The 24,469-nt window shown below is 42.8% G+C and overlaps 2 protein-coding genes across 7 annotated transcripts; one reads left to right on the top strand and one right to left on the bottom strand.

The window, feature by feature from the left end:
• Positions 1-5,897: 5,897 nt before the first annotated feature.
• On the bottom strand, positions 5,898-14,886 carry ankef1b (ankyrin repeat and EF-hand domain containing 1b). 3 transcript variants are annotated; one of them, XM_063007793.1, is made up of 11 exons: positions 13,652-13,738; positions 12,709-12,878; positions 12,219-12,596; positions 11,470-11,669; positions 11,231-11,380; positions 10,876-10,999; positions 9,319-10,165; positions 8,464-8,690; positions 7,584-7,738; positions 7,359-7,493; positions 5,898-6,113 (listed from the first exon to the last, which is right to left on the bottom strand). In XM_063007793.1, the coding sequence occupies exons 3-11, from the start codon at positions 12,592-12,594 to the stop codon at positions 5,961-5,963; spliced, it is 2,367 nt and encodes a 788-aa protein (XP_062863863.1). In that variant the 5' UTR covers positions 12,595-12,596; positions 12,709-12,878; positions 13,652-13,738; the 3' UTR covers positions 5,898-5,960. The 3 variants fall into 3 exon arrangements, with proteins under 3 accessions (XP_062863863.1, XP_062863862.1, XP_062863861.1); XM_063007792.1 differs by lacking the exon at positions 13,652-13,738 and adding an exon at positions 14,812-14,886 and having other exon boundaries at positions 7,359-7,738; XM_063007791.1 differs by having other exon boundaries at positions 7,359-7,738.
• On the top strand, positions 14,237-23,844 carry khk (ketohexokinase). Of its 4 annotated transcripts, XM_063007794.1 has the most exons (9): positions 14,237-14,422; positions 15,178-15,294; positions 16,684-16,818; positions 17,091-17,225; positions 18,629-18,701; positions 20,623-20,769; positions 20,861-20,949; positions 21,687-21,844; positions 22,545-23,844. In XM_063007794.1, the coding sequence occupies exons 1-9, from the start codon at positions 14,331-14,333 to the stop codon at positions 22,652-22,654; spliced, it is 1,056 nt and encodes a 351-aa protein (XP_062863864.1). In that variant the 5' UTR covers positions 14,237-14,330; the 3' UTR covers positions 22,655-23,844. The 4 variants fall into 4 exon arrangements, with proteins under 4 accessions (XP_062863864.1, XP_062863866.1, XP_062863865.1 ...); XM_063007796.1 differs by lacking the exon at positions 17,091-17,225 and having other exon boundaries at positions 14,240-14,422; XM_063007795.1 differs by lacking the exon at positions 16,684-16,818 and having other exon boundaries at positions 14,242-14,422.
• The last annotated feature ends 625 nt before the right edge of the window (positions 23,845-24,469 follow it).

Consider the following 24,469-nt stretch of genomic DNA (forward strand, 5'->3'; position numbering starts at 1 on the left):
CGGTGACGTCACACAGGGCGTGGTCACTGCTCACACCCTCGCCCCGGCAGGAGCGCACAAAGCAGGTCAGTCCGTCTGATCAGCGGCATCCGAACCGCACAAACCGAGGCTGCTTCCAAACCCTCGGCTCTCATGCGCACCACCTACCTGATAAACCTGCTTAATTAGCGCCGATCACGTGAGCACTTAATTCCCAAACGGGCCCTGGTCACGTGGTGTGTTAATCCCACAGGGGGCGTGGTCCGGATGTTTACAATCAGCCTGTACAGGAGGATGGAGAGCTCAGTCTGATCAGAGTGTCCAAGATTGTAGTGGAATAAATCACTTAAAACACTTACATATAAATATATACATTTATTTTTCTGATATTAAAATAAAGGTTTGTTTGCTTTAGTGTCACTGGTGTTCAATATAATCATGCAACAACAACAATGCAACAACAGGACTGTGACTGGTCAGAGGGGGGCATTTACTTTCTCACACCACTGTATTTTACACAAAACATGAAATGCAAAGCAAACTTGGGTAAAAAAACACATATTGAAGCACCACAGGGGGGTTTATTCCTCATTTCCGCTCTTACTGGGGGGCTGTTCTGGTACTTTTGTACTGGTTTGAGGTGGAAGCAGCTCGTGTTTGTCCTGGTTTAGTTTACAGGTGAGCGGAGACTGGTCAGGTCCGACAAACCAGTACATAAAACCAAAGCGCACCAGGACTTCCTCATTATATATAATAATAATAATTATACTGATATAATCATTTCATTTAAGGACAAATATATCCAACACCCATATGAACCTTGAGAAAAAGTATTTGCACCCTTTGATTTGACAAGTCCACTACAAAACCTTCATCCTGTGTCTGTCCAGACATTCCGCTTCTGAACTTGCTGCTGAATTTTGAATCTTTGTTTTGCTGAATAACCCAATCACACCTCAGTGTCAGCTTACAGACAGATGACCTTACATTCCCCTGAAGGATTTTTCAGTAGAAGGCAGAATCCCATCATTCCCTCAGAAACAGCAGCACATTACCAGCACTATGGCTGAGTGTTGCTGTAATGTTCTTGCTATAAAATGCTGATTATTTATTTTTTATCACTTTTTATCCACACAGGCACTTTTTGTTCTTGTTTCTCTTGTTTAGTGGTGGTTTCTTTCATGCTGTCCTTCCATAAATTCCATTTATGCAGCGTATTGTGGAGTCATGAACCCCGAGACTAGAGGCGTCCAATCTTCTTCACATTTCTTATGGAGGAACAGAACGAGAGCAGATACAGATCGTACCGCTCGATATAAAGTCTTAAAATCTAACTACATGTTGCATCATGTAAAAAAACACTAAGCATCACCAGTTTAAATGTCAAGATGAAGAGAAACGGTGCAGACGTGCTCCATCCTGGTCAGGGTCGTGTCATCACCCCGTGTCAGCCTGAATCACTGGGCACAAGGCAGCAATACGTCCCGGAAAGGGCACCAATCCATCACATAGAAATACACACTCACTCACAGCTAGGGGGGAATAAGAGCAGCTAATCCATCTTCTGAACATTTCTGAAGGTGGGAAAGAAAAAAACTGAATAACCCAAAGGTGAAATTTTGCTTTGGCACTCTCTATATTAGCTGTGCCAACGTGTTGCCCTGTAGTAAAGGATTTATGAGCGAATTGCCATGCAGTGACATCCTGTGAGATATAGAGCGACCGAGACTGAAATATTAAGATGTAGAGACGAAGATCCTCGTACAGAAATACTGAGTGAGGAAAAGACTCGGGTTAGAAATATAAAAAGTAAAATATAATCAGAGGACAATTCTGTATGAGGACATCAGGACGTTCGAAGAGAAAATAAAATATAGAGACAGCTGAAGGGCAAAGCACTCATTACATATACTGCTGCAGGAACGAGCACACACACCTCACACCATTCACACCATTTTCTCAGTGCATTTTAATTTGTGTTGCTTTTCGCAGATGAATTAAAGACACATTTGCATTTCATTTTCTACACTTTAACAACAGTCATGAACAGTTACACCATGTGGTCTGCTCCTCGTTTGTGCTTTTCTATAAAAGCATCAGTTCTGTGGGGTTTTTATTTCTCATACTGATGTCTATAAGGAGCACCACCAATGTACAGATGTGAACATCTTTGTGTTCTAACTGAGACATTTGGCTCTTGAACATGCTGGTCTGGAGAATTCACTGCTCAAGCTTGTAACTGTACAGTGAACACAAATACCAACACAAACCGCTCACTAAGGTCCTGGAGAACTTTTATATGTTCTATTCATATCCATGAGGGTTTTTTTCTGGGTATTTTAGTACCCTCACGCGTCCCAAAACATGCAGAATGTGGATTTACAGGTTTTAATTGTCTCTTAAGTAAGTGTGAGTAAATTGGTGAGTGTTTGATTATTATTGCCCTGTTAGATTGTTAACCTGTCTGTGTTCTGTTAACGATACCCAACCATCATTAGTAGATGACTGACCATGATCCAAAGCTTATAGAGACCCACTGCAATACTAAAGACGTCTTATACAAGCTCAACTCAAAAAAAGTTGGTACAGTAGATGCAAATGAAAACAGAAAGTAGTGATTTGTAAACCGTATTTTACATATATTTAAAAAAAAACCAGCACAAAGAACAGGAACCTTTTTTGTTTAATGCCTGCAACACTTTCTAGAAAAGTTGGGACGGGGCAAATTATGACAAAAGTTAAACAACGGTTCATCACTATGAAAAACTGTGTGAGCAAATATTCTAATAATATGATTTAAAAGTGTAGCATCAGGCTGCAGATTACAATTTGGATATAAAATAGGATAGATTAAATGAAATGTTATATTTATAACACGCTAAAATATTAATAAAATAATAATTGCACATATTTAAAAGGCTGTAATGTTCCCTTAAGTCAGGATTTTGTATTATAATTAACAATAAATGACCTTTTCTGTACATGTAATTTTAAAAAGTTAATTATTTATTATCTTTTAGATGTGTTCTGTGAAATAGCTGAGCTTTAAAATATTAATAATGTATGTTTATTTTTATTAATAATGCAAGAAGTGACTCTGAGGCGTCTTGTACACAGCCTGTTTTGTTTCACATCAGCCAATCAGCAACGTAGAACGATGTTCATGTAACCGCTGTTGGCCAATCGAGTGCTGTTGCTGGGCAGAATTGAGGTCTTAGTGTAAAGCGGTTGGGTGGAAATTTATCATGGCGCTGTAACGAGGCTTCAGAATCCAAACCGAACTGTAGAAGCTCTGAGAGAAAATCTTACACTTATAGAAAATAAAATGATATATTTTACTGACTCCATAAATATTGAAGCAAAGTGTCTATTTGTCTTTTTTTATAATGCTTAATGAGACTGGAGATCTTTGCTCCACATAGAATCTCTCCAGATGCTCCTGGTTAGCTCATCCCTCAGGTTTTCCTGGGTTTAACTCAGGAGATCAGGAAATCTTCATTTTGTAGTTATTAAGTAAATCTGAGTGGATTTTTAAGCTGTCATTTGGATCATCGCCCTGCTGGAAGACCCAGCCATGGCTCAGTTTAAGCTTCCTTACTGAGGCAGGTTTTAATTTAATATCTGCTGGTACATGATGGAGTCCATAGCTGTGTCCGAAATCACATACTTCCATACTGAACAGTCCGCGAGAGCAGTACGTGAGAGCGGTTAGTGTGTCCAAATACGTCGTACACATTAAACAGTACGCGAAAGGTACCCAGATGACTTACTGCCTGGGCAGCCATTTTTGAGTATGCAAACAATGCACACTTACGGTCCGATGATCTATCCCATAATTCAACTGGAGCTGCAAATGCGTTCATAGCGAAGAAGAAAGATGGCGGAAAGCGGAGTAAGACAAACATTAAACGTTATGATTTAGTACGACCCTCAATAACGTTATGAGCAGCTTTGTAGTGAACGACAGAATAAATTTTGTCCGATTTTAAAATGGTTATTACTGTGGTGGTGAGACGTCATGCGTCATGTGATATTGGTAAGATGGCGGAGGTAGTATGTACGAGGCTGTGTGCATACTGCACACTTGCGTACTGAAAGAGCGTACTGCTTTACCGGCTGAGCAGTGTATACTTCCTCCAGTATGTACCTAGTAAGTATGCGATTTCGGACACAACCCATGATTCTATGTACCGTATATCAACCACAAACATCCACCACCATGCTTCACAGTGGGGACGATGTACTTTTCTGCATGGCTATCTTCATGTTTTCATCTTCAAACTCACCTCTGGTGTTTGTTGCCATAAATCCATCTTTTAGCATCTTCTGACCATAAACACATGAAAGTTCCAGAAATGTCTGTTAAACTGTAGGTGTTTAGGTGTGTTGGTCCTTGAGGGAAAAGCTTTCCTCTGACAACGCTCCTGAACAACCTTTGGTTCTGTATGTAGGGTCTGGTTTTAGTTTGGGAGACTAACTAATGTGCACAATATTGGTTTGGTCACTCGAACTGATCACATCACTGTGTGTGCGGTCGATATAGTTATATGTCCTTCTCCAAGCAGACGTTTAACATCTTTAGTTGTTTACAACTTTATTATTGCTCTGAGAGTGTAAAATGATTCTTTCCTAAACTCTTATATAATGCTGCTTCTTCATTAAAAACTGAGCTTTTCTCATAATTGAATAATAATGCAAACATTCCTTCCATAAGCTTCATAATTCTCATCAATCAGACGCTGATACTAATGTGTACAGGATCGTTATAAATAATTCTGTTTAGAGACGTATAGTTTCAGATAGTTTCCACTTGGGTTTGTTTTCAGATTGGAATAAAAATACAGAGCTACGAGAAATAGATGCTGATGCTGAGCTGGATTTTCTGTGATGGGTGTGTTTACATCAGCAGATATTTGATCTGTTTAGTGGAACAAACAGAACTGAATCCTCTCACATTCCCAAAAGTCCAATTTCCAAAAAGTCGGGACAGCAGGAAAATGTAAATAAGAAGGTGATACTGGACGTGATTTTGGCACCGACACCCGCATACCATGATGCAGGATTTTAAACGTAGGTGTTAATACCTAAGTTTAAGCTGTAAGAAGTGGCCGGCGGTTCTGGATGTTGTTGATATTCGGCTTCTGCTTTGTGTAGTCGAGTCTGAACTTGAGTTTATGGATGCAGTGGTGAGCCGTGGTTACTGAATCAAGGGGATTTTAATGCAATGTTGTCTGAGGGACACACACACACACACACACACACACACACACACACACACACACTACTTGTTTGATGCCCACACACATAAGATGCACCTCTTTATACATATTATAAGAAGATTTTATTACTCAGACCAGCCCAGTTAAAGACAAGATCTTAAAATATAAATAACACATACAGTTAAAGGTAAAATAAAGGTGAATTGTGGGTAAATAAAGGATTTTGTTTGGTTTCCTGCTGTAAATATAAATATCAGTTCAAACTGGCTCATCAGTGTGTGGTGGGTGTGGTGGGAATCCGAATCTTCACTGAGACCAGCACCTGTCCCTCCTTATGTCCTCCACGCTACACACACACACACACACACACACACACACACACACACACACACACACACACACACACAGCCATTTTACATTCTCCTCCCAGCATTGACATTAAGGAGTTTAAAATCCCACAACACTGCTACACCTGCTACATTTATACCAGAACAACACACACTCTACCATGTTATTACCATGTTACTCACAGCACAGTGTTTGGAATGGACCAAACATGACGATTGATAAATGGGGTACAAGGGGTGCAAAGAGTACAGATGAGCTACAGTCAGTATTTGTATACCCACACATTTCATCTGTACAGTAGGTGTAGCTTAGTGCTCGGTCAGTCTAAATGTTTAATTAATAAAGTTACAGTTGAGTAAAGGAGTTTATTTCAGTTTGTCTTTCTCTGTTTAAGGTCAGCCGAACACATGTCCATCAGACCACGCCCGTCTCCATCAGCTTCCTGTTTATGTTCTTCATGAAGGGTGTAACGGAATCCTTAAAATCCACCTCATATGAGAGAAGGTTCCTCCTGTCCACCCTCCTCTCCAAGTGCTGAGCCGAAGATGCCAACCTTTTCCCCCACACCTACACACACACACACACACACACACACACACACACAGTGTTTACAGGGGTGAATAAATCAGTAGTGATGGTTTCCAGGATCAGTTGATTTGTTTTTTGCTCAGTCCCAGGCTTTTCCCCCACTAAACGGTTTGGTTAGTATTTGGTATTTTGGTGTTTAATTGGTATTTTTCAGAGCTGGACATCCTCATTTTTCAGGATCTTCATATTGATGCCTGATCAGTCTCTGCTCCTTTGAGATTTATTGATCGAGAGAAGAATTTATGGTTGCATCAATCAAGTCGTTCAGGCTTTGAAGCAACAAAGCATCCACACACCCACACACCAATGTAATACATGTTCATATATAAAATGTATGCCCATATTTGTGCAAACTATATATGAAACCTATTAGAACTGTTATATTACATAACAGTATATTGACATATGTGTGGCCCATAGAAATCTGTATGCTTGTGTATGTGTATAATTGTAAGATTTATAATTATTTTTACATAAATCTGAGCTACAGGAGCTCGTCTGTTGGATCTGACCACACGGGCCAGCCTTTGCTCCCCACATGCATCAATAAGCCTTGGCCGCCCATGACCCTGTCGCCGGTTTACCACTTTCGATAGACACTGATCACTGCAGACCGGGACACATCCCACAAGAGCTGCAGTTTTGGAGATGCTCTGACCCTGATTGGGGTATAAATGTAATATTTATGCTAACATGGATGGATACAACATATAATAGCATATACAATGAATCCTGACGTATTTAGTATATATACATACACACATTTTGTTCTTGGTATTTTAGATATGTTATAAACGTACATCTACTTCAATCCAGAGGATACATGTATGTTATAATAATAGATCACATTACAGCTAACATATGTGGGAAAACATTATCATATAGGGGCAGATATGTTATATATTACATTTCTGCGTGGGCATCATCATACTAACCAGCAGACTGAAGATGTTAGCTGCTGTAATCACCCACTCGTGTCTAGTCTAATTAAACAGTGTAAATTAGTTGATTTAAGGGGGTGATTATATTTTCACACATGGTGTTGAATGAGATGATTATTAAAACTGTGTTTTTATCTCATGTTGTTTGAAGATCTGAAGCAATTAAGTGTGATAAATATGTAGAAACAGCTATCAGACGGGGGGGGGGGGGGGGGGGGGGCACAAACTTTCTCCTGGCGCTGTAATAAGTGGTGGACCTGTCTGATGAGCAGGAGTAACTCACAGTTTTGGGAGTGAAGCGAATGTCGAGTTTCTGCACGGTGGTGGCGGTGCCGGCGCTGGCGGTGTTCTGAGGGTTTATGGTTATGATGTTTTCCTTCAGGTTCACCCCCGTCACCCTCGGTCCTGCTAGAACATCCTGCAACAAAACACACCCAGAGCAGGTCACCTGCCACGCCCGGACCATCAGAACCAGCAGAGCAGTAAACGTTCTGGTTGTGGGTCGAACCTTCTGTGGTGGTGCAGGAGGAGCTGCTCTCACTGATGGACTCGCTGATCCTTTCCTGTTCTCCTTCAGCTTTGGTAGGGCGTCCAACTTGGTTTTAACCAAATCAATGATCCTTTCATCTCCGTACAGACGGGCCACGTCCAGACAGCTCTGATCTGTAACACACCCACAGAATGTGTGGGCAAAAGTATCGGGACGGCTCTTCTAATGACTGAATTCATGAGTTTCTGCCATAACAGTCACTAACAGGTGTAATAAAAGTAATCATTTGCTTCTGACAGTTTAGGGAAGGCCCTTTTCCTATAAAGACATAAAGAAATGCTCCAGTGTCCTGCACAGAGCCCTGAGCCCAGCCCCACTCAACAGCTCTGGGATGAACCGGAACACAGACATCCAGCCGCCATCTTTTGACTAAACGGGCACAAATTCCCATAAGGTCTGGTGAGAAGGTCACACAGAGATCGCTCTATTTTAATACTGTTTGTTTTTGAAACGGGACGTCCAGCACGCTCATGCTTAGGCATCCAAATACTTTTGGGATTACAGCGTATTTGCACCTTTAATGCTAATAAAACTTCAGCAGTGCTACCAGCCTGGTCAGGCACTCAGCAGACACCTCACAGATGCTGCAGTGACTCCTACTGGCGGCTTGAGGCACTGACTCGAGTGGCGGAGGAATATGGAGGGAGTAGCGGGGTCAGCAGGGACGCTGTGCGGCAGGCAGACGTTGCCAGTGTGCACAGGGGAATTGGGTATGTCCAAACAGGGTGCAAATAAGAGTTCTATTCAGATCAGATGTGAACGTGAAGCTGAGCTCCTCTAACAGCTCACATGATTGGTAGATCATCACTGACACCCTGGGGGGCGACAGGTAAGGTACCTTTCTTATTTTGGGCGCTGACTTTGGCCCCGGATCTGATGAGCAGGTCCACGCAGGAGCTCCTGCAGCTCTGGATGGCTCTCATGAGGGGCGTGGCTCCGTTCAGAGCTTCGGCGTCCAGCAGAGCGCCGTGCTTCAGCAGCAGCTCGGTGATCTCCGCCTGTCCGGCGTGACACGCGTGATGGAGCGGCGTCCAGCGGAACTGATCGCTCGCGTTCACATCCGCCCTGCAAACAGAAGGTCACACCGCGGTCAGCTCGAAGGTTTACATACGCCTGTGAGGAACCGGCGTCTTCGTAAAGGTAGCGGTCATTTCTGTTCCTGAAGAACTGCGAGAACCTGAAGTTCCACTCGATTATATTAGGTTTCCTGAGAATCTATCGGCTCAAAAGTATATGGACAGCAGCCTAGACGATTCATTTAGGTGCAGAACATCTATAACGTCATTTGGCTAACATGGAACAGTGGTCTTATTGCCAAGGTTCAGGCAAAAAACCCAAACTGTAATGCTAGTGGTTCTGCTTAATGGTGTGGACAAACTAGTCCTATTTATATGAGCACAGAGACGTCAACAGATGTAGTCAATCATAACTAGTAAACACACACACAATTATAACAGCCTTCACTCTTGTGGCAACACTTTAGGGAAGGCCCTTTCTGTGTGCCTAAAGCAAGGCTTATATAGGCATGGTTCGGTTAGATGACCCTCCAGGTCCACTTGGGATGAATTGGGATGTCTACAGTGAGCCAAAGCTTTAGTAAGCAGGCACAAATTCCCACAGTCAGTACAGACGTTTGTTGGAAGGCTGAGCAGGCGAGTGGAGGCTATATCTAAGAACATGGTGGTTCTCTTACCCCAGGCTGATGAGGAACTCGACCATCTGATAGTTCCCGCTGCCGGCGGCGACCATGAGCGGCGTTTTGTAGAACGGGTCCCTCACGTCCACGGGGACGCCCTCGCTGAACGCCAGGCACAGCGACTCGAAGTCGTCTGTCCGGACCGAGCGGTTGATGTGGGTGTAGATCCTCTCGGGCTCGTCCACATACCACGCCGAGTCGTCCTCCACCGGGTGCGCCGGGGGCCGGTCTCGATCGAAGCGCTTAGTGTCGGTGAACGGCTGGTAGCTCTCGATCATGAAGAGCGGCGGCCCCCCGTCTCCTCGCCTCTCCATGGTGTCGGGGGGGCGAGTGCAGATGGGCAGAGGAGCCACGAACGCCCCTCGCCCCTTCTTCCCCTTCCCTTTCCCACTCTTCCCGCCCTTCTTCTTCTGTTTGGGGGCGTAGGAGGACAGGACGAAGGCCTTCTGAAGGTACTTCAGACCCTTGAAGAAGTCTTCGAGGTTGATGGTGCCGTCTCGCTTGACGTCGTGGAGAGAGACGATCTTCTGCAGATGTTCCTGATCCACCGGAGCACGATGGCTCTGCAGAACCGATGTGAAAGCCTCCTTAGATACGTTCTCCACAGGAGGACCGGGGCTCTCCGGGGGCTGGAGGACCTTCCTTAACGTCTCCTGGTGCTCGTGCGACCAGTCGTGCAGTCTGAGAGCCCACAGCTGGTTAGGATTATCCACACCGGGTCTGGAGAACTTAGTAAACGAGCGCTCGGCCTTCTTCAGCTCCTTCAGCGCTGCACTGTGGCCGTGTTCTTTAGCCATCTGACGAGGAACCAGACCGAGAAGGTTCTTCAGCTTTGGGTTACAACCTGACATGGAAACACGAGCGTTATGAGTAAAGACGTTTATCAATCAAACTTCTGTAGAATTTGATCACAATAAAAAGGTAAGTGTTCATCTATCCACCATCTGACCTGCAGCTGATTCAAACTAATTCACATTATTATTATTATTATTATTATTATTATTATTATCTGTATTATTATTATTATTATTATTATTATTATTATTATTATTATTATCTGTATTATTATTATTATTTATTATTATTTTATTATTATTATTATCTGTATTATTATTATTATTATTTATTATTTTATTATTATTATTATCTGTATTATTATTATTATATTATTATTATTATATTATTATTATTATTATTATTATCTGTATTATTTTATTATTATTATTATATTATTATTATTATTATTATTATCTGTATTATTTTATTATTATTATTATTTTATTATTATTATTATATTATTATTATTATTATAATTATTATCTGTATTATTTTATTATTATTATTATTATTATTATTATCTGTATTATTTTATTATTATTATTATTTTATTATTATTATTATATTATTATTATTATTATAATTATTATCTGTATTATTTTATTATTATTATTTTATTACTATTATTATTATAAATGTGATTAATATGATTATTATTAGTGTTATTATTATGATAAATATGATTAATAAGAGTCCCCGTGTGTTGGTGTGCTTCACCCCTCTGTGTGAGGAACCTGCAGCACTCAGCGTGACCTCCAGCAGCAGCTACATGCAGCGCCGTGTTCCCATCCACAGACACCACGCCCAGATCAGCCGAGTACGCCGACAGCACCAGCAATACCTCAACACATCAAAAACAACACATTAGGGAAGGTCCTTCTCCTGTTTGGCCTAAAGAACAGCTATATAAGATTCATCAGAACACGTTTCCACAGTGCACAGAGAGGCCGGCGACGCTTCTGGATGTTGTTGATATTTGACTTTATATGATTTATTAAACAGAGTTGTAGTTTCTCTTGTTTGTACCCTCTGTGCGGGTTTGGGGTGACCCCTGTACCCCTGACTCTGGTACCTGGAAGTGTCCGTGGCGTGCGGCGAGGTGAGCAGCGTGCACTCGCTCTTTATCCAGCAGGTTGGGATTCGCTCCTCTCTGTAGGATGGATCTCACCAACCTCACTGATCCTGATCTCGCTGCTTCCATCAGAGCTGTACGACCTGTGACCTGCACACACACACACACACACACACACACACTGTAACACCTCGGGTCTGAGCAGGTATCGGATCGTCTGTGGCGTCTGTGGTACGAACCTGGTGGGTGGAGTTGGCGTCGGCTCCTCTCTCCAGCATGCTGATGCAGAAGCTCTCACACTCCTCGGCGTGTTCACAGGCCAGGAGGAACACGGGCGTACCGCCGTTAGAGACGTTGTTAACGTTCGCGTTGCTGTTGAGCGCCACCTGCAGGCAGCGGGCGTGTCTCTTCGTAGGAGAGATGCAGTAAAACAGCACTCCTGCATAATGAGGCAGAGACACAAAACAAGAGGCATAAATTATACACGGCCCACGAGTCTGTCAGTGAGTCAGTGATTCAGGGAATCGTTTAATGAATCAGCCAGTGAGTCTGACGAGGAATCATTCGCTGCTTGGTTCAGCGAGTCTGTCAGTAAGCAAGTTAGCGAGTCGGGCGATGAGTGTTTGGGAACCTGTGAGTGAATCAGTGAGAGAGAATGTGAGTTGCAAAGTCAGTCAGTGAGTCGTTTAGTCTTTCAATATGTGCGAATGAGTCATTTAATCAATTATTGAGTTGTTCAGTGAGTCGTTTAGTCTGTCTGTAAACATGAGTCACTAAATCAATCATTGAGTCATTTAGAGAGTCATTTTGTCTGTCAATATGTGAGAATGAGTCATTTAATCAATTACTGAGTCATTTAGTGAGTCGTTTAGTGAGTTGTTTGGCTTGTCTGTGAGAATGAGTCAGTAAAACAATCATTTAGAAAGTCGTTTAGCCTAAATTAAGTCTGTCAGTCAGTGAGTCTTTTAGGAAATAACCACACCCGTACCCTTCCCCTCATTATCCACCAGGTTCATGTTGGCACGGTTCTTAGCCAGAAGTTCCATCATGCCATCGTGGCCGAGCTCTGCGGCAAGTATCACGGCGGTCCGTCCTCTTCTGTCCTGGACGTCAGGGTGAGCACCTAAAGTCAGGAGGAACTCGGCCATGTCCAGATCGTTCTCCACCGACACCAGGTGCAGAACTCCGCTTCCCTCCCTCGGGTCTGTCAGGTTGATTAGATTGGGAACGCCGAGCTGGACCATCTTCTCCACCCGGCTCCTGTTCCCCTCACGTACACACTGGAGGAGTTTATAGATCTGCAGAACCTCCAGACGACCCTCAGCCACCGCGGTCCTGACCACCCCTTTGCCTCCTGCAGACATCTCTGAGTACAATGGAGAGAGATGGAGATTAAAGCTCATCTTTACTAAACGTGCCAATAATTCTGGTGTTTTAAATGGTTACTGTGGTATGAGAGGACTTTGGTAAAAACTCACCGTGTTCCGTTCGGTTGAACCGAGAGTTGAAAGCGTTTATATCAGATGAATCCTGCCTGAATTAAAACGCTCTGTGCTTATAAACGTGTCCCTATAGTTACGGTGCACAGCGGCGAGTCCTGCAGAACCTGATTTACTGTCTATTGTTCCAGCAGCATTCAGTCTCCTCACTGTAATTAAGAGAACACACGCTAACATTAGCACACTGGCTAACAGCAAAACAACTCAACACTATTCAAATATTTGACTCGTGGGCTGAATTACCGACGTCTGAATCTAACAATAATAATAATAATAAAACACACACACATACAAACCCTGTTTACAGAAAGATGAGATTTCCAAAGTTTTACTGATCAACATCACTGTTGATGACTTGGCCACTGATTTGTTGCTGTTGATTAGTTTGTAAATAGAAACTATTTAGAATTTGATACATGTAACACACTTGAAAAAAATTGGGACAACGGTTTTCTGAAGTACCCCTAAACCTATGTGGCTACTGCAAGCATGGATGGTTCGTGGATCGCCGTTTGTGCCATAACTTCATAAGAGAATCAACAATCCGTTCAAAAAGAAAGTTTCTCAGTGCAAGATTAAAAGTCATTAAAATTATTCGCCATCTACTGTACATAATATTCTGAAAAGATTCAGGGAATCTGGAGAGATCTCAGTCTATGTAGAACAAAGCCAGAAAACCATGGTGAATGTGTGTGACCGTCAATGATATGTGAAAAAATAAAGTGACATGGGTTCGGGGGTACTTCAGAAAACCGTTGTCCCAACTTTTTTGAGTGTAATGCACTGATTAAATTCTAAATGTGTTTCTATGTATGGTGTGTATTGTGTCTCCCTCTAGTGTACATCAGTATACATGCAGGCACATAAGCGCGGTGAGTTGTAGAAATGATCGGTTTAGGGTATGTTTATATTCTATACTCACTGTTCGCTCCTCTCTGTATTTAATTCTGTATAAATTATTATTTATAAATGTTTATTTTTGTAAAGTGTGTGTTGTTTGGGTTGCGCGTCACTGTGCGTAATGACGTATTACCAGAGTAACCGGCTGCGCTTCATTCTAAGAGCGTGTTCACTACCCCTAACCCCTATGTAGTGTACATTGTGTAGGCTTTATTTTTAGGAAAATAAAAACAACAGTCATGTGGAACACAGTCTGAGTGATATTTACACTACAGGAACGGTACAGTTTATTGTTTAAGCACCAATGTTTGGTTCTTTTAATGCATTTATAGGTCAAACACACTGTTTACTGCAGCGATGGTTTCATTACGAGTGAAAACACTGTGTAGAATCATGGGAGTTCATCAATCAAGTCTTCATCAATTGTCAGGTTTAAATGGCTCTATAAATAAAACAATTAAAAATTGAGTTTTAGAAAATTATAAGTGATTTCTGGACGAGTGATCACTGAAAATAAGGACACACCCTACACATGGCTGCTGCCCTCAGTAGGGATGATCCCCTCCGAATAACTCGCAGCCAGTGACTGAGAGGAAGGAGACTTATTATCAGGGCTTCGGTCCTGCAGAACCAATCAGAGAGGGCTACAGTGCACCCTCACCCTGGGTACAAACTGCACCGCTGTGCATTAGGAGCCTGCTATGGAGCACAAGAAGATCCTGTGTGTGGGACTGGTGTGTCTGGATATTATAAACGTGGTGGAGAAATACCCGGATGAGGACACAGACACCAGGTGTGCAGCTGCAGGGGGTTCACTTACTTATTACAGACATAACTGAGCAGCACTGAGCATCAGTTCAGGGTTAATGTGCAACCACTGCTGTCCAGATATTAATGGAAGAGGGAGATTAATAGCTCATAACATTAGCATCATGCAACCAGCATCTAGATCAAGTTCAGCAGAACTTTCAGCAGTGTGTGGTTGTTAACACATGGTCAGGGTGGTGGTGCGTCCTGTGCTACCACACAGAGCCGCATTCTGCTTTTTTGCCCTGTGATGACACAAAGCAAGAAGCTGCACTCACATTTATGTAATCACTTTCTTTGGGAAGCGGTTATGCTACATGTGGATTACATGTGTGGTGAGCAGATTTAATACACCAGCTCACCGGTGCTACTGACCTGGCCGGGTTGAGTCCGAGGGAGAAAACGCTGGACACAATTAATTCTTGCTGCTGCAACAGCGACTCCTGCTGTCTAAAATACAGAATAAATCAAGCATGTACCAGCCTGTAGCGCTTCTTGGCCAGTGCTCAGGTCAAATCAAATCACTTTATTGTCACGTCACATTAACACAGGTGTGAAAGGTGAGTGAAATGCTTAGGTGCATAAATTAGGTCAACTTAAGGTGATGTTAAAAGTTACCCTGTCCAGGACACACCACACCCCTGACCAGGATGACTGCATTGAGAATTACTGGTCTGTGTGGGTACCACAGTGGTGATCAGGTGTTACTGTGTGTGTGTGTGTGTGTGTGTGTGTGTGTAGATGTTTGTCTCAGCGATGGCAGCGAGGTGGTAACGCCTCAAACTCCTGTACAGTTCTGGCTCTGCTCGGAGCTCCGTGTGCTTTCATGGGTTCTTTAGCTGCAGGACCCGTCGCTGAGTAAGTACCATCACCCACACCCACACTTCTCCTCACACACACACATTAGGGGTCAGCAGGTCCTCGTCCTCTAGAGCTCCTGTCTGTCTGGGACAAATTACACATCGGGAGTGTGTGTATTTGAGTGTGTGTATATTAATGAGTGTATAAGAGTATGTGCATGCATATGAACATGAGTGAGTTTATGTATCTATATGAATGAGTGTATATATGAGTGTGTGTGTAAGTGTATATACGTGTGTGTGTGCATGTATGAATGTATATACGAGTGTGTATAAAAGTGTATGAGTGTACCTGAGTGTGTACACGTGTATATATGAGTATATATATGTGTGTGTACATGAGTGTATAAAAGTGTATGAGTGTTTATATGAGTATATATACAAGTGTGTGTGTGTGTGTATATATATATATATATATATACGAGTGTATATATGAGGGTGTGTATAGGTGTATGTACGAATGTGAGTGTGTGTGTAAGTGTATATATGAGAGTGTGTGTGTATATACGAGTGTATACACGTGTGTGTATATGAGAGTATATATGAGAGTGTGTGTATATACGAGAGTATACACGTGTGTGCGTATATGAGTGTGTGTATATACGAGTGTATACACGTGTGTGTGTGTATATATGAGTGTGTGTATATACGAGTGTATACACGTGTGTGTATATACGAGTGTATACACGTGTGTGTGTATATATGAGTGTGTGTGTATATATACGAGTGTATACACGTGTGTGTGTATATGAGTGTGTGTGTATATATACGAGTGTATACACGTGTGTGTATATACGAGTGTATACACGTGTGTGTGTGTATATGAGTGTGTGTATATACGAGTGTATACATGTGTGTGTGTGTGTATATGAGAGTGTGTGTGTATATACGAGTGTATACACGTGTGTGTGTGTATATGAGTGTGTGTGTATATACGAGTGTATACATGTGTGTGTATATATATGAGAGTGTGTGTATATACGAGTGTATACACGTGTGTGTGTGTATATGAGTGTGTGTATATACGAGTGTATACATGTGTGTGTGTGTGTATATGAGTGTGTGTGTATATACGAGTGTATACACGTGTGTGTATATGAGTGTGTGTGTATATACGAGTGTATACATGTGTGTGTATATATGAGAGTGTGTGTATATACACGAGTGTATACACGTGTGTGTGTATATACGAGTGTATACATGTGTGTGTATATATGAGTGTGTGTGTATATACGAGTGTATACGTGTGTGTGTATATACGTGTGTGTGTGTGTGTGTGTATATATGAGTGTGTGTGTATATACGAGTGTATACGTGTGTGTGTATATACGTGTGTGTGTGTGTGTGTACACACTCGCTCTGTTCTATAACCACTCTGTTCCTGTAGCTTCATCCTGAGTGATTTTAAACTCTACCAGATTGACATCTCTCACCTGACTGAGCATGCTCAGTGCTCCAGCCCCGCCTCCATCATCATCAGCACCCAGCACACGGGTACTCGCACCATCCTGCACATGAACAGGTGTGTGTGTGTGTGTGTGTGGACCCCTGATGTACTTCCAGACTGTAATGGGAAGTACAGAAAGGTGCATTAATACAGAGACTCTGGACACACACACACACGTCTTCCTGCACTTTGGGGTGTGAGCGATAGGTGGCGCTGTGACCGTTTCCATCCCGTCGGTTGGTTTAGCGTTTATAGGTGGAGTTTAGCGAGCTGCCTGTGTGCCCCCGGCCGCGCTCACACTGTCGCCAGGTCATAAACCGATGCTGTGCTTCTCTCTTTACTGCCAGCTTCATCGTGGAGGATTTTAGCCGGCGGGGCGTGGATATTTCGGGTGTAGCGTGGCAGCAGTGTGGCGTGACGCCTTGTGCTTGTTGCGCTGTTTGTCCCACCTCAGGCTCTCGCACCGTGCTGCTCTACGACACGTAAGACTGGAGAATTAGACCTAATAATAATAATAATAATCATCTACCCTGATATGTCATGATGATTCCACTGTAGGATTTAAATGATCACAATATTTAACATATTACTGTATTATTAATGATTTGCATTGATCCAGTCTGCTGCAGTTACACAGTTTAAACACTAGAGGTCAGGACACTTGGGTGGTGCTGCAGTCTACAGTACTAGCTCACTCCCGCTGACCTCTCAGGCTCTCGATTTCGAACCTCGGCTGTGCTATAGATTGACCGGGTGTCTAACAGACGTGACTGACTGTATCTGAGGGAGGGAGGTTAAACAGGTTCTTGATCGCTGCTGCAGTTGTGGCCTCTGCTGGCTGGTCGAGGTAACTGCACGCCTGTGATAGGGCTAGTTCAGCTGCGAAGTTACGATCAGGGAATTGGACGCGACTAGATTGGTAAAGCTCCTAGGAAGAGACAGAGTGGCAGAATTATGTGGTTATGTGGTTTGGGTGGCAGCGATTTTTGCTGTAAAAACCTGCAGTGGAAGATAAATAATAATTCAGACTAATTCAGTTTAACATTAGAATGAATGACTGAATCTACTCATTAAAACATTAATTACCTGCATGTGTTGTTAATTGACCTGTGGTAATTTCACACCTCATTCCCAGTACAATGTGTATCATGCATGTGTATTAATGACAGTGGATTTAGAACCGGATCTCTCTAAATACGCTCATGGTCAGGTGTCCAGGTATTTTTGGCTATATGGTGTACATGCAATGTAGCTTCTACTGTAGATGTTGTAGGCAGAACAATCAATAACAACACCTATATTACCCCCTATAGTACCTATATACCACATATATTATCTATATAACACCTATATTACCCCATTACCTTAATAATAACACCTATACTGTATTTCCTCTATATTGCCTATATAACACCTATATCCAATATTACCTATATAACACCTAAATTACTTTTATATGACCTATATTACCATATTACCTATATAACACACAGATTAATCCCTATATTACAAAAATAACACCTATAATTACCTCATATTACCAATATAACACATGTACTACCCCATATTACCTATATGACACCTATATTTCCCCTATATTGCCTATATAACACCTATATTACCCCCTATAGTATCTATATATCACATTTATAGTACCCATTCAACACATATATTACCTATATATTACCTATTCAACACCTGTGTTACCCTTGTGACCTCTAAACACCCGTCTATGTCACATTTAGCAGCCACCACCCTAACCGAACACTTCCAGTAAGTGGAGATCAGATCTTTCACATGCCGAGTTGCCTCTGTTGGACCCCTGAGCGAGGATTGTAGGTGAGAGTGAATCAGGGTTGTGATTATCTCTCCTGTGTTGAATCAGGAATCTACCTGACGTTTCAGCAGATGATTTCTCCAGGCTGGATCTCACTCAGTTCAAGTGGATTCACTTTGAGGTGAGAAGTTCAGCTCCTACTACAAGTTTTGCACGTGTATAAATACTTGTGGCCGCCGCCACAAACTCATCAATGTGCGGGTGGCAAAAATGCATCTGGCTGCTGCTCATGTTTCGGAGGGGAGATGGGTTAGCTTCGATCTCCTCGGTCAGGGCGGGGTTCAGCATAGACAGAGAGGAAGCACGATGCTAACTGAACAATTGGATGCGCTAAAGGGGGAGAAAAAGGGGGGAAAATAAAAAATAAATATATACAGTGTATCACAAAAGTAAGTACACCCCTCACATTTCTGCAAATATTTCATTATATCTTTTCATGGGACAACACTATAGACATGAAACTTGGATATAACTTAGAGTAGTCAGTGTACAACTTGTATAGCAGTGTAGATTTACTGTCTTCTGAAAATAACTCAACACACAGCCATTAATGTCTAAATAGCTGGCAACATAAGTGAGTACACCCCACAGTGAACATGTCCAAATTGTGCCCAAATGTGTCGTTGTCCCTCCCTGGTGTCATGTGTCAAGGTCCCAGGTGTAAATGGGGAGCAGGGCTGTTAAATTTGGTGTTTTGGGTACAATTCTCTCATACTGGCCACTGGATATTCAACATGGCACCTCATGGCAAAAAACTCTCTGAGGATGTGAGAAATAGAATTGTTGCTCTCCACAAAGATGGCCTGGGCTATAAGAAGATTGCTAACACCCTGAAACTGAGCTACAGCATGGTGGCCAAGGTCATACAGCGGTTTTCCAGGACAGGTTCCACTCGGAACAGGCTTCGCCAGGGTCGACCAAAGAAGTTGAGTCCACGTGTTCGGCGTCATATCCAGAGGTTGGCTTTAAAAAATAGACACATGAGTGCTGCCAGCATTGCTGCAGAGGTTGAAGACGTGGGAGGTCAGCCTGTCAGTGCTCAGACCATACGCCGCACACTGCATCAACTCGGTCTGCATGGTCGTCATCCCAGAAGGAAGCTGACGCACAAGAAAGCCCGCAAACAGTTTGCTGAAGACAAGCAGTCCAAGAACATGGATTACTGGAATGCCCTGTGGTCTGACGAGACCAAGATAAACTTGTTTGGCTCAGATGGTGTCCAGCATGTGTGGCGGCGCCCTGGTGAGAAGTACCAAGACAACTGTATCTTGCCTACAGTCAAGCATGGTGGTGGTAGCATCATGGTCTTGGGCTGCATGAGTGTTGCTGGCACTGGGGAGCTGCAGTTCATTGAGGGAAACATGAATTCCAACATGTACTGTGACATTCTGAAACAGAGCATGATCCCCTCCCTTCGAAAACTGGGCCTCATGGCAGTTTTCCAACAGGATAACGACCCCAAACACAAACTCCAAGATGACAACTGCCTTGCTGAGGAAGCTGAAGGTAAAGGTGATGGACTAAACCCAATTGAGAACCTGTGGCGCATCCTCAAGTGGAAGGTGGAGGAGTTCAAGGTGTCTAACATCCACCAGCTCCGTGATGTCATCATGGAGGAGTGGAAGAGGATTCCAGTAGCAACCTGTGCAGCTCTGGTGAATTCCATGCCCAGGAGGGATAAGGCAGTGCTGGATAATAATGATGGTCGCACAAAATATTGACACTTTGGGCACAATTTGGACATGTTCACTGTGGAGTGTACTCACTTATGTTTCAGCTATTTAGACATTAATGGCTGTGTGTTGAGTTATTTTCAGAAGACAGTAAATCTACACTGCTAAACAAGTTGTACACTGACTACTCTAAGTTATATCCAAGTTTCATGTCTATAGTGTTGTCCCATGAAAAGATATATTGAAATATTTGCAGAAATGTGAGGGGTGTACTCACTTTTGTGATACACTGTATATATAAATATATAAATACATATAGTGTTGTGTGTGTGTGTGTGTGTGTGTGTGTGTGTGTGTGTGTGTGTTTAGGGTCGTAATGCTGAAGATCAGGTGAAGATGATCCAGCAGGTGAGGAACTACAACCTCAAACAGGAGGAGAGGAACAGGATCACCATCTCAGTGGAGATCGAGAAAACACGTCAACCCTTATACCAACTGTTCCCTCATGGAGACCTGGTACAGCTCCCCACACTACAGTTCCCTCTTTGCACCCGTAACAGGCTCTGTACCCACTGCTACCCTGATCATTCCCCTGTGTGTTATGCAGGTGTTCGTCAGTAAAGACGTGGCGTCACATTTCGGGTTCCAGTCGGCGTCTGATGCAGTGAAGGGATTTTACCCCCGTCTCAAAAACGGGTAGGTAAGCACACACCCCTCTAAAGTGCACCAGATTCTGGTCAGGGTCAAAGAGGGTCTGCAGCGCTTCAGAGGCACTGGGCTCAAGGCAAATATCCATGACCGGCCATCAAATCATCATAGGTCATCACACATTCGCTTACTTGCTTGCTCGTTTACACCTGGGGTGATATAGAGCAGCAAATCCACCTTCTGCATGTTTAAAAAGCATTTTCAGGAATTAGTGATCATTTAATCACAAGAGCATTTGTGAGATCAGGCGCTCATGTTTGACAGCATGTTTCACAGTCGACGTTCCAATCTATCCCAAAGAGTATCGAAAGAAAACTACGAAGACTCGAAGAGAACGTGCTAAACTCCACAAGCAGTTTTTAGTCACCGAAGTGTTTAGTGTTACTGTCTATACCTCACCACTAGATGTCAGTAGTGAGCTGTAATTAAACCAGGTCTCATTGACCGTGGGCATGGTGACGCAGCTACAGTGTGTCTCACCTTCCACCTGGTGTTTCTAGATGGCACTGGATCCACTGTGACCTTGAGCAGGCTGAGGCACTTAAGTGAAACTAACTGTGACCCCTGGAGCCTCAATAAATAAATATATACACAATGCACAATGGTGATTCTGATCAGAAGGTCATGTGACCTCAGGTGGCCCGTGGGCAGAACAAAGAGAATAATGAACCATGGAGGATGTGTTGATGCTATAACAGGACTTCTCTGGATGTGTTGCTCTGTAGGGCAGTACTGATCTGTGCGTGGGCGGAGAAGGGCGCCGATGCCGTCGGTCCTGATGGAGTTATCGTTCACTCAGACGCTTTTCCTCCTGAGAAACTGGTGGACACTCTGGGAGCCGGAGATACCTTCAACGCCGCCGTCATTTACAACCTGTCTAAAGGTACAAACATCATTAGGAACACTTACACTAGGTATACAATTACTGACTGAAGGCCATGAGTTGCTGTGCCGTTGTTATTTATGTTTGGGTGGTGGATCATTCCCAGCACTGCACTGACACTAGCATGGTAATGACATGGAAGTGTGTTGTAGCCTAGTGGTTAAGGTACTGGACTAGTAATCGAAAGGTTGCTGGTTCGAGCCCCACCACTGCCAGGTTGCCACAGTTGGGCCCTTGAGTAAGGCCCTTAATCCTCAGTTGCTTTCACAGTATATACTGTCACAGTACTGTAAGTCGCTTTGAATAAATGCCAAAATGTAAATGTTGCATGTGTAGCAGGTGCAGCAGTGTTGTTGGGATTTTTTTTCTTTATAAGGAACACATACCCTGTTAGCGCTGGCTGTAGGTTGACCGTTCGAGACACAGTGTGTGTTCAGTCTTTTATTAGTGTTTGGAGCTTAATTCTCCTTCCATCCCAACACTGCTGCACCTGCTACACTCATACCAGAACACACACTATTATAACTCCTTTATTTACCGTGGTATATTAAATGTGACGTTGATCTACTTCAGTGCTGGATAGATTCACACCTCCTAGCCAGCCAATGAGAAGCCAGGATTCAGTAAAGTGGAGGGATAGTGATAATGAAGCGTGTTTGGTGATGAACGACGAGTCCTGCTCTCTTTCTCTATGCCGCAGGAGGGACCTTACAGGAAGCTCTCACGTTCGGCTGCCAGATCGCAGGAAAGAAATGCGGCGTGCACGGCTACGACGGAATCCTGGACGGAAAACCGGCGGGACCGAGCTGAAGATTCGGCCAAACAGAACTGATTATGAATCCTCACACTCACACTGGTGATTAATTACATGATCTAGAACTGATACTTGTGGGTTTAATTTTTAATTGATTAATCACCATTTTTGCCAGCATGATGAAAACCTGAAACCTTAATCACAAAAGTATTCAGACCCTTATCCAATATTTACATTTACAGTTTCAGCATTGTGACAGTATATTTTCTAAGCAATTAAGGGTTAAGAGCCTTGCTTAAGGGCCCAACAGTGGCAACCTGGTAGTGGTGGTGCTTGAACCAGCGACCTTCCGATTACTAGTCCAGTACCTTAACCTCTACGCTACAATGGCCCAGTACTTTGTAGAAGCCACTTTGGAAGCAGCTGACACGTCTCTACCAGCTTTGCGACCTGGATTGTGGCGGTTTACCCCATTCTTCATGGCTGGATTAACTGTTCTGATCAGCGTGTTGATATTCATACACAAATCTGTGATGTAGTGAGCAGATCAGTGGGTCTGGGGTGGAGACATCAGCTTCATCAGATCTATAAACTGTTATTATAGCCGGATAAACAGATCCTGTGTGACGGGGTGTCGGTCGATGTTCTGTACCTGCTGGAGGGATGAAACCCAAACAGGAAGTAGGAGTTCATCCACATGGTGGGGTTATCCTGCACATGCAGTCACATCCTGTGTTCCAGTAATACCATGCTGGTTAGACTGGTGATCCAAAATTATCTTTAGATCTCCTTGGGGGCTTTTCTGCCTCTCATCGGTTCAAATAATGATGTGCATGACTTGGGTTTATAAATTAATGATGTATTTGCTCTAACCCCAACCCTAAATCTAATCATAGTCATTAAAATAATCTACCAATCAAATCTTTGTACACACCTAAATGAGTGATAGTGAATAAACCAGTGTTCATAGTGTATGTATATATTAAATGAGTGGGTCAGATTAGGATACAAATCATTAAATAATGTGGACCTGAGCGTTCTGTTCTGTTGCCGTGTTCTACAATATACATGAAACCCGACCGTGTTCTATGTGTTCCTTCGAGTGTCGTCCATTCTTACTAGAACGTTCCAGAACTTCAACCAATTCACCCAGGATCTTTAGCTAGACTTTGGCACCTAGGGTGGAACAGTTGGGGTGATCAAGAACACACATTTATTTATTATAAAAATAAATATATGAACAATGTTTATGAGGCACATCAAGTTTTTTACTGAGAGACCCAGTCTATATAACAGAGCTTTAAACACAATGAAGGGTGTCCAGACATATTTGGCACAAATGACATGACAAAATATTAAGATTGGAATCTTATAAACCTATATTTTTTACTATTAAGCTTGCACACAGAATAAATGTGTAAATTACTGACGAGCTCTTCAACTAACCGGCAAACCGGCCGCGGGGAGGGGGCTGCTCACCTGCCCGCCTGTGCGCACCGTCTGTCGGATACAACCCGGCATCTCCAGAGGTGCTGTGGATGTCGATGTGTGAAAAAAAATTCAATATTAAATTTCATTAAATTAGATTCTACATTATAGTCATATTATATACATGATATATATAAAAGTGCGCGAATAAAAATAAAGAAATATCCAAAACAATTTGATTTTCTCGTCAGATTGACACTGACTGACAGTTAGCATAGAGCTAACCGAACATCAGCCCCCTCAGACCCTAATTAGGCTGTAATAAAATACATTTATCATCAAATTTATCGTTTTAACATGATAAAACTCGACGAAATATGTGACCTAAGAAAGATTTATAATCTTATCGATCATAAAATAGAGCTATGAACAATTTTAAAAAG

This window comes from Trichomycterus rosablanca, chromosome 13 (genome assembly GCF_030014385.1).
Source record: "Trichomycterus rosablanca isolate fTriRos1 chromosome 13, fTriRos1.hap1, whole genome shotgun sequence".
NCBI classification, from domain to species: Eukaryota; Metazoa; Chordata; class Actinopteri; order Siluriformes; family Trichomycteridae; genus Trichomycterus; species Trichomycterus rosablanca.